Below are 17,283 nucleotides of genomic sequence, written 5' to 3'. Positions count from 1 at the left end.
TCAAGGACAATGGGTGCCCCTGCTACGTTAGCGGTTTCTGCTGCTCCCCCAACCTGCAAATCCCTGAGCTGTTCCATTCACCTCCTTTGCAACTGCGACAGCTACACATGCAGGCGTCGTTTTCTTAGTTGTGTGGCAGCAAATGTAAATAGCCCCCTAAAGTTAGTGTATAACGGTGATCACACAGGTGTGTGCACTAAACGGACTTTCTCATCCCACCACTTGGGGTAGTGTGTGGGGGCGGGTTGGCATTCACTGTGTGGGAGATAAAGTAGATAACTACTAGAAAGAAAAGGCAGGTGACCAGGGGCTCTGTCATTAAGGGCAACAGGGAAGGAGAGAGACAGGGGAGGCAGTTAGCAAAAGAAATTGTTCATCTCTAGGTTCCTCCCAGTTATCTAACCAACTGAAAGAGAGCTCTTGCTATTCCTAAAGGGAATGCCCCTCCTCCTTTCCTTTGGCAAGGGATGGCGCCAGCAGATAGTTCTACTATAAATTTGTTATAGTATAGGTTACTAGTAAATTTTGGTACCTTGACTTTTAAACTGTCCCTGCCCCAGCATAATGTTTGTGGGGGTTTCTTTAGTAGGTGGCATATTTATCTGCAAATATTATATATATATATAAAACGTATTATGTACATATAATCTGTTTTTCTTGGTTATTCAAGCATGTTTATAGTAAGATAGGACTCAGAAGAGGCAGTCAGGGCCTGAAAGAAAGCAACAAATGTTATCTACTTTTTTTTTTAAAGAGCCTGCCAAGCAAGCACTCTATGATTAAGCTAAGCCCCAGCATCATTTTACCTTTTGCTTTTAGACAGGGTCTCCTTAAGTTGTCCAGGATAGCCTTGAACTCACTGTACAACTCAAGGAGACTTCGGACTGCTGCCTCAACTTCCTGAGCAGCTGAGATTACTGTCCTGCAATAGCAGGACTTTTTTTTTTTAAACCTAGTTTATAAATAAGATGGTCACCTAAAAGTATCCTCTATAGCAACCTTGGATGAGCAGCATACATTGAAAAAGAAATCTATGCTCGTTTTCTCTCTTTTCAACAAACATTCATATTCATTATAGTAATATAGTTATGTATGTGGAAGGACTCAGTATAATATATATAGTATCTACAATATAATTTATGTCACAGTTATATATATATATGTAATACATTCTTATATATGCTATATTGATTACATATAACATATATAATATGTGTTATGTATTATATACATACCAGGTGCTTTCCACTTTTATCGATACTGTTAATCAAATTAAAAAGAGCATTCCCCATGCACTTTCCCACCCTCAAATCTGAAAAATGTTACAATTTTTTTGAAGGCTTGTCGCGTGTAGACGCACCCCACCTTCCTGACACAGTAAATGTTAGAATGTAAACATTGGACTAGCCAGTTTAAAGAGTACTTTTCCTTTCTGTATAATGTGTGATCTTTGCAGCCCTAACCCCCACCCACAATGTCTTCATTCTCAACTGACCAGCAGTTACTCTGAAATTATCAGGCTAGTTTGCCTACTGAATTATTTAAAAACTGGACTGTAAAAGAAATCCATTCACCACACAGTGAACTCTAGCTGGGATGTCACCAGCCGCCATGCTGTGGTGTCCATGGGGCGGGGGAGGTTTAGCTGTTGAGGTCTGTGGTCTCGTCCATCTCATCTGGATTTTGGCTCATTTTTTTGTATTGTCTTTTGAAGAAGCCAAGCTGTAAGGTGACGACATAACCTGTTACCACACTGTGACTCCAGTTACCTTGATTTGATCATTACCCGAATCCCATGCAGCCCACACCACACCGTGCCCAGAAAATACCAACCATGAAAAGAATGGCATTACAACCCTTGGCTTACTCAGCACGTGCCTTTGACCTGCTCCGTTGCCCACTTTCCTGCAGCCCCTCTGGGCTGCCTGGAGGTTTGGGGTGACTGGTGCACAGGCTGCTGACTAATGTCTTAGCGCCCGTACGTTGAGGAACTTTACGTGCAGGGAGTTAAGTTGCATTGTGTGGAATTGAATATCTGTCATATCCGTTTGAAACTGAACAAAATGTTCAGGGTGATAGGGAGGTTAAAACAAAAACAAGTCCTTACTGGCTTTTCAAAGACTTGAGTAAGAAAATACAAACAGCCTTGCATTTCTTTTCTCGATGGCAAGAGGTACCATGCCATTCAAAACAGGGGCCTTTGGGAGTACCACATTTCCACCATTCATGGTTCTCTTACCTTCCACAAACCTGCAACCAGAGCCGCCAGCAGGAGGATCCCGGCAATTATGCTTCCTACTATAACCCCTGTTGGTACTTCAGCTTTCTCGGTGGGTTTCATTATCATGAGGGGAATCTGTGAATGAATACGTACGCACAACTGAGTCGTCTATTTAGCGGAGAAGTAAGATGGCCTAACACAATTCAATAATTTATTAATACGACCCACAGTTCCAGAGGGGGGCTGTGACTTGTCATAAGGGCATCCGTCCCCTAAGCATCGTGCAAAACACACTGCAGAGACAACTTGGAAACTCGGGTAATGCACAGCCTTTTTATTTCTTCTTTCACAGCTGTATTGCTGTCCTATGGTTATGCTGAGCTGAAGGCATCAGTTGCGTTTGTTGTTTAAAGTAGGCACTTCAGTTTCCAGCCTACGTTGCGCGTGCGTGCGTGCGTGTGTGCGTGTGTGCGTGTGTGTGCGTGTGCGCGTGCGCGTGCGCGTGCGTGTGCGTGTGTGTGTGTGTGTGTGTGTGTGTGATCAGATGAGACCAAAGTATCCTTGGAACGGGGGGGGGGGGGCAGCATAGCCTCATCCAACCCCTCATTCAATAACGTTGCCTCAGCTTTTAAAGTCCTGATTTCAATACCATTCACGTTTGATATAAAACACTGGGAAAGGAGATCTCAGGGGTGCGGTTGACATTTTCAGTGATGACATTGCCCTTGGTCATGACCTTATGCCGTGTCCTATGAGGATTGTGGCAGTGGGGTGGAATGGCATCCTCAGGGGCTTTGAACAGTGACACTTCATATCCCTTTTCTTGGTTGAGAAAAGAAATCACCGCAAAATGTTCTTAGAGTTAGAGAGCAAAAGGGAACAACACTTAATTTATTTACTTGATACCATATGAAACTGTACTGACAAAGGAGATGCCTTTTTTGGTTTCTTTGTTTTTCTGGTTTGGTTTTGTTTTTTGAGGCAGGGTTTCTCTATGTAACCGTGGCCATCCTGGACCTCGCTCTGTAGACCAGGCTGGCCTCAGACTCAGAACTCACAGATTGGCCTGCCTCTGCTTCCCTGGTGCTGGGATTAAAGGCGTGTGCCATCATCATCATCATCACCACCACCTGGCAACCTGCTTTTTATGGTAGGAGACATAGGAAGACAGCTCTGTGACTAGGTTTCTTCCTCGTTTGTATTGAAAAGCTAAAGTGTTCTGGATGAAATTGGTATAAATTCGTGCAGTTCACTTTTGTGTAGTAGTGAGCTACTAAGGCTGTATTCCAGAGCCCACCAACCTGATGCTTGGATCGCCCTGTACCCTTGAGCACAATACTTCTTCATGTACCTGATTTTGAAATGAGCCTTCATATAGATGTGTGCCAATGTATTATTTGGGTTCCAAGTATTCCTCAAAAGGTCATCCAGATTATTGTTTGGATTACAGATTAATTTCACAGACACAAATAGAAGTCGGTTTCTGCAATTAATTAGTACTGCTCAAAGAAAAACCAAGAAAAGAAAAATCTGGTGGATTCATGAAAATAAAACTTTGAATCTTCAATTAATATCTTCAAGGGCTGCTTTCAAGAAAGACTTTAGCAGAGTTTACATATTGCCCAAAATGCTGCATTTTTCTAACACGAGCTTTGAGAACAGTCTATATTGCTTTCCCTCTTCACTTAGGTTCATAGCAGTTTGACTTTGGATCCTACACTTTCCTTTGGCTTCGTTTCTGGGTTTCCATGCCGCCCAGCCTCTGCAGAGAGGGTGTGGGCTTTCACTGAGGTTCCCAAAGCAGAGGCAGAAAAGCAGCCTCTATTGTGTGGAATCATTTTTCCTGGGACAAGAGTGGGACAGCAGTGTTGTGAACTCAAGGCAGGCATTGAGAGAGGCCCAGAGTTCATGGGGCCCTTGGCTTTTTAACCGATCTGTAGGCTGGAGCACTGGACAGGGGCCAACGGTCCAGCTGGCCTTGGGGGCAGAGTTGTGAACTGACCTCCAGTTCTTTAACAAAAGCTTTGGGAGGAAAATGCTCGGGGCTCTGCCAGCAGATTTGTCGGGCATGGAAATCCTGCTGTATCTAAAAATGGCACATGCTAACCAGAGGATCACTACTAAGGAAAGTTGCCTCTGCCAGCCCCAAGAACAGACAGCCTTTGTCTTCTGTAAAAGGACAAGTCTCCATAGTACTCTCCCTTTTGAATGAAGGTTACATTTGTAGGTCTTTAGACTGTAAGGCCATGAATGGACATGTCATAGTGCCTGGTTATAAGAAGTACTTTAAAAAAAAAGGGTAACAAAATGCCTGATTTACATACCCTTACAATGCCCTGGTTCTAAGTCATGATTTAAGCCAGTATAACTTAGGTCTTAATGCCTCAGAGCCTGACGGTTTCTCCCAGCACAGGAAGAGGTGGTGATGCGGCTTGAGGCGTGAACTGTCACCATGGTGTCCCAAACATAACAGAGCCCCTCTGTTTTTACCTTTTTCTGGTGGATCTTCACTTCTAGAAAGCCAACTTTGCAGCATGGGGGGGGGGGGGGGCGGGGTGTGCAAAGAGGAAGGCAAATGTGTCACCGGCCTCTGTGCCACAGCCACCCTGGCCACATTTCCACCTAATGAAGCCCAGGCCTTCAGTGTTTCGGTAAGAGCCTTCTGGATGGTCAGAGGTGAGAACGGCTGTTCCGTGTTTTACACGCTAGAATGTCTGTCCCAGGGAGAGATGCAGCACACTCACCGTGACAGCGTTTTCCTCAATCACGTACAGCTCAGGGTTGTGTGTGTCAATTTCTGCTGCTGCTGTCAGCTGCACGGTCTGGAAAGTCGACTGGAACATAGAACAAAAACATGTCATCCTTGCAGCGGTAAGCACAGAAAGCCTGGCACATTGGAGGTTGGTTAGTTCCTGGCGGAAAGTCACAAGAAGGAAACTCGGTTCTGAAGATTCATCCCTTGCGTGCTTCAACTCGCCATGTGGACTAAGCCTGCCCATCCGAAGTTGCTGAGCAGCCTTTGAAATGGGCAGTGATGGGAGCCTGCTGCTGCAAATTAGACCAAATCTCAGGGTGGCACCCAGATGGGAGCCTTGGAAACACCTCCTGACATCATTCAAATTTGAGAATGATTCAAACAGAAGGCTCACAAGGCCTGTTTTTTTTTTTAAAAGAAAAGGTTGTTACTGAGATTTTTCTTAAATTTAATGAAGCTTGATACATGAAAGAAAATTACACATAATACTCTTTCACTCATACCTGAACAAGGCATGTTATGGGGCGGGACACCAGCATTTGAGTTTCTTCTATTGTATAAAGTATTACTATCTAAAATATACCTGAACTTGATTGTACATGATAGCTGCAGAAACTTTGAGCCTTCTTACATGTTAATCACATTAGGAATGATCTCATATGTCCTAAGTGTCTCTATCAGATGATACTGACTGGGGTGGATGGATAAGGACATACATTATGCTGATGTTATAAGTAAGGTTATACAGCAAGCTTACATGACATTATCAATTTGTTTATGGAAAAAAGAGTCTGCCCAATGGGAGCGTAATGATGCCAATGTCTTGCTGCTAGTGTTTGCCATACAACACAAATTGTGGGCCTGATAATGGTGTGATAGAACTAACACTCAGATTTTAGAGCTGTCTTCATGTGCTCTGGCTATTAGGACTCCACTGTCCTGGTTACTAGGGCACACGATTCAACATCTTCGCGAAGTAACTTGCTAGACTATATCCAGGAGCCAGCAAGAGAGAATATATTTCCAAGAAGTGAGCAATTTGTTTCCTTTCTGCTGGCCCAGTCTCTGGTTATTCTTAATTTTCTCAAGATGGAAAATTGCATCATATGTTAAGCCTAAATGTTGATCTTTTAAACATATATTATAGGTGAAACATTAAGAGAATTTATGTGGGGTGTGTGTGTGTGTGTGTGTGTGTGTGTGTGTGTGTGTGTGTGTGTGTGTGGAAATGGCTCAGTGGTTAAGAGCTCTCACTACTCCTGCAGAGGACTCCAGCTCAGTTCCCACCTATACCTTCAATTACAGAAGATCCAGTTCCCTTTCCTCACCTCCAAGAGCACCTGTATGTATGTGGTACACATGAACTCATGTAGACACACACACACACACACACACACACACACACATACACACACACACACACACACACACACACACATTTAAACAAAAACTGGCAGTCCAGTGAACTCTAGGCTTTATAGCCCCTGTAGACTGTGTGATGAAATATGATTGTTCTTAAAATGCTCATATAGCTGCCCACACAGAGCCGGCTATTCTTAAACAGACCCAATATCCTACACTATTAAATAGTAGAGGAAGGTGTGCAACACACACCCAGGAGAGCCAAGTAGCACACTTGCTAGCATTTGCCAAGGTTTTCCTTACAAAAGGCAGGCAATGCTTTTGGGAAGTCTGAGCAATCAGTATGTGATGAGATACTTGAGATATTAAGCTGATGTGCACTGCATCAGGAAAAGAAGTAATTACATCGTGAGCCCCATACAGGAAGTGAGACCTGAATCTCGGACTGGCATGGCTGTTAAAATAGATGAAAGTAAGGTAAGTTAGCTGGCCTCTCGTGGAGGAGGAAGATGTGCTGTGTTTGACACCCAGTAATTCTGAGGGTGTAACTATTGTGAAAAAGGATAAATTCTCCACTGCTTAAGAACTTGCACCCAGAAAGGAAAGGCTGCCTCAGAGCCTGTTGAGAGGCACTTTCACAAAGCCTGGTGGTTAAAATATTGTAGCTTCAAGCAAACTCCAGAAAACCCAAATACTTTTCACAGAGGAGTTGGAGCAACAATATTTTGATGTGCAGAACTCAGTTTTCCTTCCCAGTTGGCAAAGTTGGTTACAAAAATATTTGCCCTTCAGATCGAAGGAGCCAGGAACCCACTGAGTACCAAGACTGAGTACCAAGCTGCAGCAGCTGGGAGAACGGTGGTGCCTCCAACAGCATACATCATCTTTTAGGACTTAGAACTGTCCCAGAGGCTGTAAAGCCAATGCAACTGACAGGCAAAAGAAGATAATATTTTCAAAAGGAATCCCAACCCATCAATCTTCCCACTCCCCCAGTTCTGTAATCTTTCCCTAAGCTTCTGCCACTATTTTCATATTATGTCTTTTCTCAGTCTTAACTGCTTGTGTTTTGACTCCAGGGCCAAGGTAGGAGGACGATCTCAAATCTAACCCAGAACTCCAACTCAGAGAATGGGGACTATTGATGGTTGTGAAATGGTGACAACTGAGGGACCAGAGTTCATGGAGAACCAGTGAGGGCCATACAAATCCCTGGGAGATCCAAACTAAGATAGTTTGTCAATGCTCAGTGCCAGCATTGGAAAAGGGACTAGCTAGCCATTCCAGCAGTCAGGATCAAGGAGGTTGAGGCCCGCTCCTTCTTGTGTTACCTGTATTTACACTAAAATCCTGGCTACCCAATCCCTGCTCAAATAGTGCTATGGTAGACTCTTGCCTGCTGTGTAGGGAAACAACACCCACAATTGTTTTGGCACTTTCCTTTTCATGGGTGTGGAGATAGCCTCAGAGTTGTATGCTGTCTGGGTTTACTCATCAAATTGAAGTTAAACCAGGAGAGTAGAGCGTCTGCCTGTTTGTTAATAGAGGGAGATGTACCCTCATGCTGGATTCATCTCTTCATGGTTTAAGATCAATGACACACTTGGCTGAGAGTTCAAGGAGAGGGACAAAGGAATGAGCATCCTGATTCAGGTGTGACTAGAGAAAGAGAATTGTGGGGACATCATGAGGGAGACCAAGAAGATGCTGTCTATGGCAAGGACAGCAAAGGGATCTGCTGTGGATATCACTCTGTATAAATAAAATGCTTATTGGCCAGTAGCCAGGCAGGAAGTATAGGTGGGACAAGCAGAGAAGAGAATTCTGGGAAGTGGAGGCAGAGGCAGAGAGACACTGCCAGCCGCCTTGAGGAGAAGCAACACATTAAGATACCAGTTAAGCCACAAGCCACGTGGCAACTTATAGATTAATATAAATGGGTTAATTTAAGATATAAGAATAGTTAGCAAGAAGCCTGCTACGGCCATACAGTTTATAAGCAATGTAAGTGTCGATGTGTTTATTTTTTAAGTGGGCTGTCGGACTGCCGGGGCTTGGCAGGAACTGGAGAGAAAACGTAAGCTACAGGGATCCTTGGTACCATTCATATAAATGCCATGGGCTGCTGTGGCATCTAAGAGGCATCTAAGAGAGCTCTTCATGAGCTCTCCAGATGATTCTGAGGCAAAGCCAGACAGGGTGAGCACTGGAAAGGGATGTGAACTGACTACCTAGAGTACAGCTGCTCTGGCTTGCTTGGGCATTTTTGACGGTAGGCAGGGCATGATTTCATAAAAAAGGAGGAATATTTTTGACAATGAAGCTGCATGCTTCCTTGCTCTCCCTTGATAGACCCAGTAGGGAAAGCTGATACTTACAGCAGCGAACGTCCCGTTCCAGACTCTGGTAGTCACGTTGATGAAGTACTCTGATTTCATGTGAAGGTCTTTCAGCCAACAGGTGATGTCACTGCAGGAGGTGGTTCTGCAGTCCTTTCAGATCAGAGTCCATGGGGAGAAAGAGAGAGAGAGAGAGAGAGAGAAAATGGGTGTTACAAATGCTAAAACTTTAGAAAAAGATATAACAGTGCTAGGAAGGACCTGCAGAAACATGCACTATCAGGCTCAATTGGTAGGGATAATCATTATTTGTATTTGTACCTATTATTAGTTATGCTAATTTATATTAGTATTTATATCTATTTTAGTATTTATTATTAGTATTTAGCTCTATGAGTATTTATAGCTATATATTATGTGTTTATACTAATTTATACCTTCAAGGGATTTTATAACATGTTTCAGACTATGAACAGAGTGGACATAGCTTTTTCCAGCCATTTCCCACCTGTATTGATAACCTCAGAGATAACAGAAATATGTGAAAAGAAGGATGTTGCAGAATATTTGTTTAACCACATAAAGATGTGTTGCTGTTTCACCTTGCCTGCCTAAGGCAATTGATTTGTCTAACTAAAAGCTGAACAGCCAATAGCAAGGGAGGAGGTATAGATAGGACTTCCAGGCAGGGAGAGTAAGTAGAAGGAGGAATTTAGGCTCAAAGGAGAAAGAAAAGGAGACAACAGGGAGACCCCAGAGGCCAGCCAGGCAGACACGGAGGAAGCAGCAAAGTAGGACATGCAGAATGAAAGAAAGGTAAAAAGCCCTGAGGCAAAAATGTAAATGAATAGAAACAGGTTAAATTAAGTTAGAAGGGCTAGTGGGACAAGCCTAAGCGAAGGCTGAGCATTCATAATTAATAATAAGTCTCTGTGTCTTATTTGGGAGCTGGTTGGCGGCCCAAAGAAAATTCCAACTATAAAAGGGCACAACCTTTTCATTATACTATTTATGACTGTAAAAACTAAACACAGTAATTAATTCATGTTATCAGCAATGCGCTAGGCAAGTAAATTATTGAACAGAAACGTGTTGTATAATTTAGCCATTAATGACAATAATAAATTTCCTAGATTAAAATATGTCAGTAAAAGAGTCAGTAGTTCTCAGGGGTTAGGGGAGAGAGGAAGATGTGACTACAAAGATCACAGTAAGTTTTTAGGGTTCTTAAGTCATCTGGTATGCTGCCATAATTAATGGACCCAGGCCATTATACATTTTCAGCTCCATAGTGTGAATGCTTGAAATTCCAGTCATGAGCTCCAGTGTAAACTATGGCATAGTGGATATGTTCTGTTAGTATAGGTCTGTCACTTATGACAAATGTGCCACTCTATCATGGGGTTGCAATGGTGGATAAAGCCATGCATGTGTGAGAACAGGAGGTATATGCGAAATTTCTCTACATTTCACATGATTTTGTTATAAATTGCTTTAAAAAGTAAAGTCTTAAAAAAACAGTCCATGAGGCAGAGAGAGAGAGAGAGAGAGAGAGAGAGAGAGAGAGTGAGAGAGAGCAAGCATTAGGACCTGAGTTCAAGTCCTCAGCACCCACATGAAAAGCTCAGCCTGGCTGTGTGTGCCTCTAGCCCCGGTGCTGGGGGATGCAGTGCAGAGACAAGTGGATCCTGAGGGTTCTCTGGTAATCTAGCCTTTCCAAAAAATGGTGAGCATCCAGTATAGTGAGAGACCCTGTCTCAAAGATAGAAAACAATAGAGAAGTACCCCGGCCCCATATTTCTGTGAATGTACCATTCAACCACAGACAGACAGACAGACAGACAGACAGACAGACACACACACACACACACACACACACACACACACACACTCACACAAACCACCATATACATATGCACACACACCATACCACACACAGGGACACACACACACTGTACTATTCATACATATCTATCTATCTATCTATCTATCTATCTATCTATCTATCTAGATATAGATATAGATATAGATATAGATTATACATACACACTCACACCATGCTCCCCCAACACACAATGTACATACACACACTCCTGAAAACCCAAAAGCAGTCTATGACACTGGCTTATGTACGGCCAAAAAAAACAACAACATGGCTTATTTATGTAACAATATACATATTAATGTATTATAGAAAAAAGTTTTATTTCCATCTTTTCTGTTTATTCCATCCATCACAATATAAAAAAAAATTGCAAAGAAAGAAAGCTAAGGATGATTTCAGGATCACTGACAGGGAAGAGCCACAGCTTGCTTAGGGCTTATGGTTTACTTGCCCGATGACTGAGCTAGCTGCTGTACTAACCCCTTCCCCCAGAACAGGCAGAGCTGGGCAGCAGACAGTAAGCACACAGAGTTCCTCGTTAAAGGCTAGCAGGGGAAGTGTTGGTTTCCATGTGCTGGTTTCCAGCCTGATTGTTTCTGTCAATTCTCTTTCCCTGCTCAATCCCTCTGCCCCTTCCACCTCCAGTGGCCTCTTTGGCACTTCCCTATCACAGCCGACATGTCCTGTTGATGCTGTGAACTCTGGACCTAAGCTTGAAAATGTGTTTGCTCTATCCCACTTCCTGCTCGACCTCAAAGGCAAAAGGACACCCTAGAGTGTGAGCTGCTGGGATAAAACGAGAGCCCCAGTTCCAGGTGCAACAAACACCAGATCACTTAAAGGCAAGTTCGGCAGGAACATTGACCTCTCCTCACCAAATCTTTCGTAGTCCGGAAGTTTTCACTCTTGAAAGCCACAGGGGAGGACGCGGGTCCCAGATTTAGTGGATTTATTTCTGCCGTGCAACTGATGTCGCCAGCCTACAGAGAAGAAGACCACGTCAGACTTGGAAAGAAAAATGGTTGATGCCAGTTTTTTTCAGCCTGCCAGGAAATCCTGCCATCATGTGGGGTATGGGAGGGGCCCTAAGCTGCTTTCTCAGGGGCTCAGTGGCCAACTGCTTGTTCTCCAGTAAAACCTGAAGTATTCCAGTCAGCTGATGTGACCTCATGAGGCAGGCCAGCTTCTCATAGCCTGTCATGATTTCAATGTAATTTGTTCTTCAAAGTTTACACACTAGAAGTGTGGTCCTCAAGTTGGCAGTGTGGAGAGAAGGTGGGACCTTTAGAGTTGGGTTCCATTGGAACATCTACAGGCTAATTGGAAGGATGTGCTAAAAACAGGGAGTTCAGAATTCTAGGCCCTCTCTAGTTTCCAACTTGGCAAATGTATTTCCATCTGCCTCCTCCCAACTCCTTTTACCAACTACCATGAGTCCCTCACCAGAGCTGAAATGATGCTGGCATCATATCATTAAATAGCAAGAACTGGGCGTTAAATAAGCCTCTTTATCTGTAAAGATGCAAAATGAACTAATACTTTTCCAGTATGACATGAGATTAAGGGGCCAGTCCTGCAGACCCAACATTGCAGGATCTCCACAACACAGGGCAACAACAGGATATCTAAGAGGAGCACCAGTGAGGGCCAGCATGGGTAGTGTAGCAGAAACCAGAGGCCTCAAACGGGACCAATGGCTCTTTGCAATGAACGTTTGCACATAAAGATATATGGATAAAAGGGTTTACTGCGTGACTCACTGTGTCACATTATAACTTCCATCACAAGATATTTCCTTTTTTACTCTATTTTTTTTTTTTTTGTTTCTTTTGGGGGAAGTTACAAGGGCAGAGGTTGGATACAAAGGAATGGGGAAATGAATGGAATCAAGATGCATGATGTAAAAGATGTGAAGAATAAATAAAAAGAAAATGTTTGTTTTTTAAAGAATATAGTAAAACAAAAGCACCATGAGTGATTCAATTCAAGGTTCTTTTCCCTGGAACATTTTAGGACTTTAATTTCTTGAAGTCCACTATGCATGTTATAGGAATAATACTGCTGTAAGACCAGTTCAGTGCTCAGCTAAAGGAGACACAATGTTAACACATTTAGTTATGGCAGCAGGTACTACCTCTTGGTCCAGGCCGCATGGAAGAACCCCTGTCTGTAGCTTTCAAAGAGGAATGCCATAGTGAGACAGTTGTGTAGCTGATCTCCTTAAGGGGTACCCTGGCAGTAGGATCAGAATCCATCCCTGGTGCATGAGCAGGCCTTTTGGAGCCCACTTCTATGATGGGACACCCATGCACAGCCTTGAGTCGGGGGAGGGGCTTAGGACTGCCTCTACCAAATGTACCTCCCCATGCGAGGCCTTATCATCTTGTAGAAGGGGACAGGGGTGGGTTGGGAGGGGGAGGCTGGAGGAGCAGGAGGAGGGAAGAGGGGGATCTTTGGTATGTAAAATGAATAAAAAAATTTCTTAATCAAAAAGAAAGAAAGAAAGAAAGGAAGGAAGGAAGGAAGGAAGGAAAGAAGGAAGGAAGGAATGCTAGTGTTCTGGCCTTATCTTCAGATCCTGATTTTATTGCCTTAATGGCTCTCTTTAAAAGGTAACTGGGGTAATTAAAATGAATAGCTAGGACTGAGTCCTACTGGATGAAAGTCCAAGCCAGCTGCTTAAAGACCAGCTACTAATTGCAGCTTTCTAGACCTACTAAGTACTACATGCCCACAATAGACCGAACTTCTCACTTCTCAAGTTTCTTTCCTTAGAGGGTTCTGACCGAGTCAAATCCTCTCCTACCCAGAGCAGAGATTTCAGCCACCAGGATGCTGATTTTTCTTAGGATGGTGTTCTGCTTATAGTATGAAGTCTGATGCTGGTTTGTTGGGATCTGGTATGCATAGTGTTGCTGTGGGATGTTCTGTATGTCCTGTGGGAGCCCGTTCTTGGATTCCTCGTGGCTTTACCCAGCAGGTCCACATAGAGGATGATTAGGACCACAAACCTGAGTGCAGGTGTCTGAGATGATCTGTACTTGGCTGTGCTGTGGGATGGTCTGTATGTCAAGTTGCTCTGATTGGTCAATAAATAAAACCTGATTGGCCATGGCTAGGCAGGAAGTATAGGCGGGACTAACAGGAGAAATAAAAGAACAGGAAGGCAGAAGGAGTCACTGCCAGCCACCACCCTGACAAACAGCATGAAAAAATGCCGGTAAGCCACAAGCCGTGTGGCAGGGTATAGATTTGTGGAAATGGATTAATTTAAGCTATAAGAACAGTTAGCAAGAAGCCTGCCACGGCCATACAGTTTGTAAGCAATGTAAGTCTCTGTATTTACTTGGTTGAGTCTGAGCGGCGGTGGGACTGGCAGGTGGCAAAGATTTGTCCTGACTGTGGGACAAGCAGGAAAACTCTAGCTACATAGTGTTCTCTTTGGTTTTTCAACGTTCAGATGCAGACACAATCACCCTTAAGTCATGGGTTCTGTACATCTCTATTGCCGGTTATGTTGTCCTTACCTCGTCTGTTTGCACCCCGGTCAGATACAGGAGTGGGTTCTTTGCCTTGGTGTACTGAGGGATGTGAATGGTTACCGACGCCATGCTTACTGGAGAGCTTCCTGTTGTCACCTATGTAGAGAACAACACGTGATACAAATGCTGCCAGAAAAACCACCCCTGATGCTAGTCGAGGGGAATGAAGAGTAGCAGCGTGACTTGGTAAAGGAATTGAACCTCACTAAAGATAATTTTTCACCTAAAAATTAAAGATCATTACAACTTCAGTGGCCATGTGCTATCTGTTCTCACTAATGGGAATTATGTTGTTAGTGTGTAAAACCCACAATACAATGGCTGATGCTTGCACTCTTAGTAGTGTCATTATTATTATTATTATTATTATTATTATTATTATTATTATTATCATGAATTGATTAAAAATCCTATAAAGCATGTGGTTACCATCCTCATTTTCTGAAACACAAAATCTGAATAACAAATCAAGATTCTTTTGTCATTGAAGACATGACACTAAACTGCAGATCTGAAGGTGTGCATGTCCTAGTGGAAATGCACAGACACAGAATGGTATTGACTCAGGGAGGAGGGTGAACTCCTATTTAATTTCCAAAGTTTCTATAGCATTCTTTTCTAAATCAGCTATACTTTTATAACTTTTATAAGTTAATTTTTCTCTCTTATTCTCAGTCATACTCTGTGGCCCAGACTGGCCTTAAACTACAGCAATCTCACCTCAGCTTCCCAAGTTCTGGGATTGCAGGTGTCTTTCTTTGAATTTCTCTTTAATAACTGATTCCAATCTTTAGATTAATAGTTACTTATTCAAAGATACTTAGTTATGTTGCATTGAATTGACTCAAAGCATTTTAGATACTACTAAGCATAACTGTACAAAAGCCCTATTTGTACTGTGTACAAATGATGAGCTTTTCAAACAAGTATAAAGTAGTGTAAAAGACACTCATCCCACAATAATGCCAGTGTAGCGATGCCTTGTTGCTTCATCCTGAGTAGCTGCTTTGAAAATATATAATTTCTCCCTTACTAACAACGCACAACTAAACATACGTCCCTCTACTTTCCTGTCATCTACCTCAATGTTCTCAAAGTGTGACACCCAAGCCAGCAGCATCTGCAGCATGGCCCGTGGGCTTCTGGGAGAGATGCACACTTCCAGACTCACCACAGTCCTTCTGAGTCAGAAACCTGGGGATGGGGCTCAGCTGTGTGAGCTGTAGCAAACTCTCCCCATGTTACTGTACACTCAAGATTGACAGCCACTGGTGTATTGCAACCTTGTGTTACTTTTTCCTCATCCCATACTCCCTGACTTTGCTCCTCCTCTTCCTGCTTTGTCATCTTTATGACAAGCTTACCAACCTTGAGGGAGAAGACGAATTTAGGACCAATATCTTCAACACTGTTTATGACAGAAGGGGCATTCTCATCCGAAGAGATTTCACAAAAGTTTATGTTGGTGGACCTGTTGGGTGACATTGGTAAAACCAGTTACTTCTGTTTTCTTGTTGCTCTTGAAATATTGTATTTATTTTACCTAAGTATCTTCTAGCTTGGATTACCATCAAAATGGTTCAGTTTTACTTACAGAAGCCCCAAATGATTATTCTACTTTTTAAGCTTCCACATGAAAGGATATGAGAATCTACTGATATGAGAATATGAGAATTCTGCTTGGCTGCTTTCTGGGGAGTATAGTAATGGCAGTGTTACCTACCACTGATGTTATTTGTATGCACACATATATAATATTGAGCCTCTAAATATTTGGAATTATTAATTATTATCATAATCCAAAAGTTAAAAAATAGCAAATGTGAATGAATGCATGTTAGATTCCACAGTCCAATGTATGTTTCTGAGATTACAACAACTTCCTTTCAAATCATACTCCTTCACTGTCTTTCTGAGGACAGCCTGTGTGTTTATCAGTTGTCAAGTTTCTAACACAGGTGTAAAAGTATTGTTCTAGGGCTGACAGTTGTATTAGTCTCCAGACTTCTGTTACATTGGCCAATGTGTCGAAAAGGTAGACACTCCAGCTTTGGTGGTTGGATTGGATCTCTAAGCCAAGAGTTTCTTCCCTTGCTTGGGGCTATAGTGCAATGATGGGTACCAGTTACTAGCTCCTGCAGTATTTGTTACTAAATGTCTTTCAGACAGGGCATAGATTTATTTTATCAATCTTTCTCTAGTTTTAGACCAACTCGAGTAGTTGGCGATGAATTGAGGGTTGACTGAGTTTGTTTCCATCATTGCAGAACCACTCTTAAAATCCAAAGATTTTTATTATGAGATCTTGAGCACATGATTTAGGATTCCTGATTAATGCCTGCAAGTATAGTGATGCCCAGACCAGAGGATTCCCCAGGAAACTCTTCAGATGTAGGTGAAACTGGACGTCTTCCATTTCCTCACCTATTTCTGGTGCTTTGAAGCTACAGCCCAACCAGGCAGCTTCTTAGCCTTGTGTGGAGTGCAAAGGAACTGATAGCCAGAGTAGGATTCTGAAAAGCATTATGCATGCCCCTCCATGCATTCCAGGGCACAATTTATCTAGATTATGGGACGTTCAGTTCACTTCCTAAAAGAATGGACTAGACATTTTCTGAGACAGAATATTTTCTATCCTCTGGGCATCACTATCTCTTTCTGTCTTTATCTCTCTGTACTTGTCTCTTTGTTTCTCTCTGTCTCTGTCTCTCTCCTTCTTTCCATCCTCTCTCTCCCCCCTCTCTCCATCTTTTACGAAAGTTCTTCCAAAATTTCAAAAGGAAAATCTGTCACAGGGAGAGTTGAATATATGTGGAATTTGTCAAGGTTTTATGTGTATGAGAGGAAACAATGATGTGCCAGCCTTGTATGGAAAACGGGAAAACTGACTCAGATTTGAAACAGAAAACTCAGCTATGTGTGCATGAGTTATCCTCTTTGCTTTCCAGATGTTTATGTAAGCCCCTAAACAGAGCCAACTCCTAAATTGATTGATACGGTCTGCTTTTTGTATTTTAAGGAGATCTGACATTTGTCCACTTTTTACATAAGTTTTCTCTAGTTTACTTCGGGTTACAGTAGCAATAATCTAAATTCAGGAGGATCCTGTTAAAAATAATTCTATTTATATTTATTACATGCAGAGAATATAGTGGCACATGTATACAGTATTACGGTGG

General features: G+C 42.7%; 1 protein-coding gene across 1 annotated transcript in view; it reads right to left on the bottom strand.

The window, feature by feature from the left end:
• Positions 1-1,507: 1,507 nt before the first annotated feature.
• Positions 1,508-17,283, bottom strand: part of Itga2 (integrin subunit alpha 2) — a 97,606-nt gene continuing 81,830 nt past the window's right edge. Inside the window, exons 24-30 of the mRNA XM_006979432.4 lie at positions 15,473-15,575; positions 14,090-14,200; positions 11,438-11,542; positions 8,717-8,830; positions 4,966-5,055; positions 2,240-2,356; positions 1,508-1,722 (exon numbers count right to left, since the gene is read on the bottom strand). Of these exons, the coding sequence (XP_006979494.2) occupies positions 1,642-1,722; positions 2,240-2,356; positions 4,966-5,055; positions 8,717-8,830; positions 11,438-11,542; positions 14,090-14,200; positions 15,473-15,575 (721 nt within the window). The 3' untranslated portion in view covers positions 1,508-1,641. The remainder of the gene's footprint in view (positions 1,723-2,239; positions 2,357-4,965; positions 5,056-8,716; positions 8,831-11,437; positions 11,543-14,089; positions 14,201-15,472; positions 15,576-17,283) is intronic.

This window comes from Peromyscus maniculatus, chromosome 15 (genome assembly GCF_049852395.1).
Source record: "Peromyscus maniculatus bairdii isolate BWxNUB_F1_BW_parent chromosome 15, HU_Pman_BW_mat_3.1, whole genome shotgun sequence".
Lineage (NCBI taxonomy): Eukaryota > Metazoa > Chordata > Mammalia > Rodentia > Cricetidae > Peromyscus > Peromyscus maniculatus.
The sequence above is the reverse complement of the archived record's forward strand: the minus strand, read 5'-3'. Positions and strand labels throughout refer to the sequence as shown.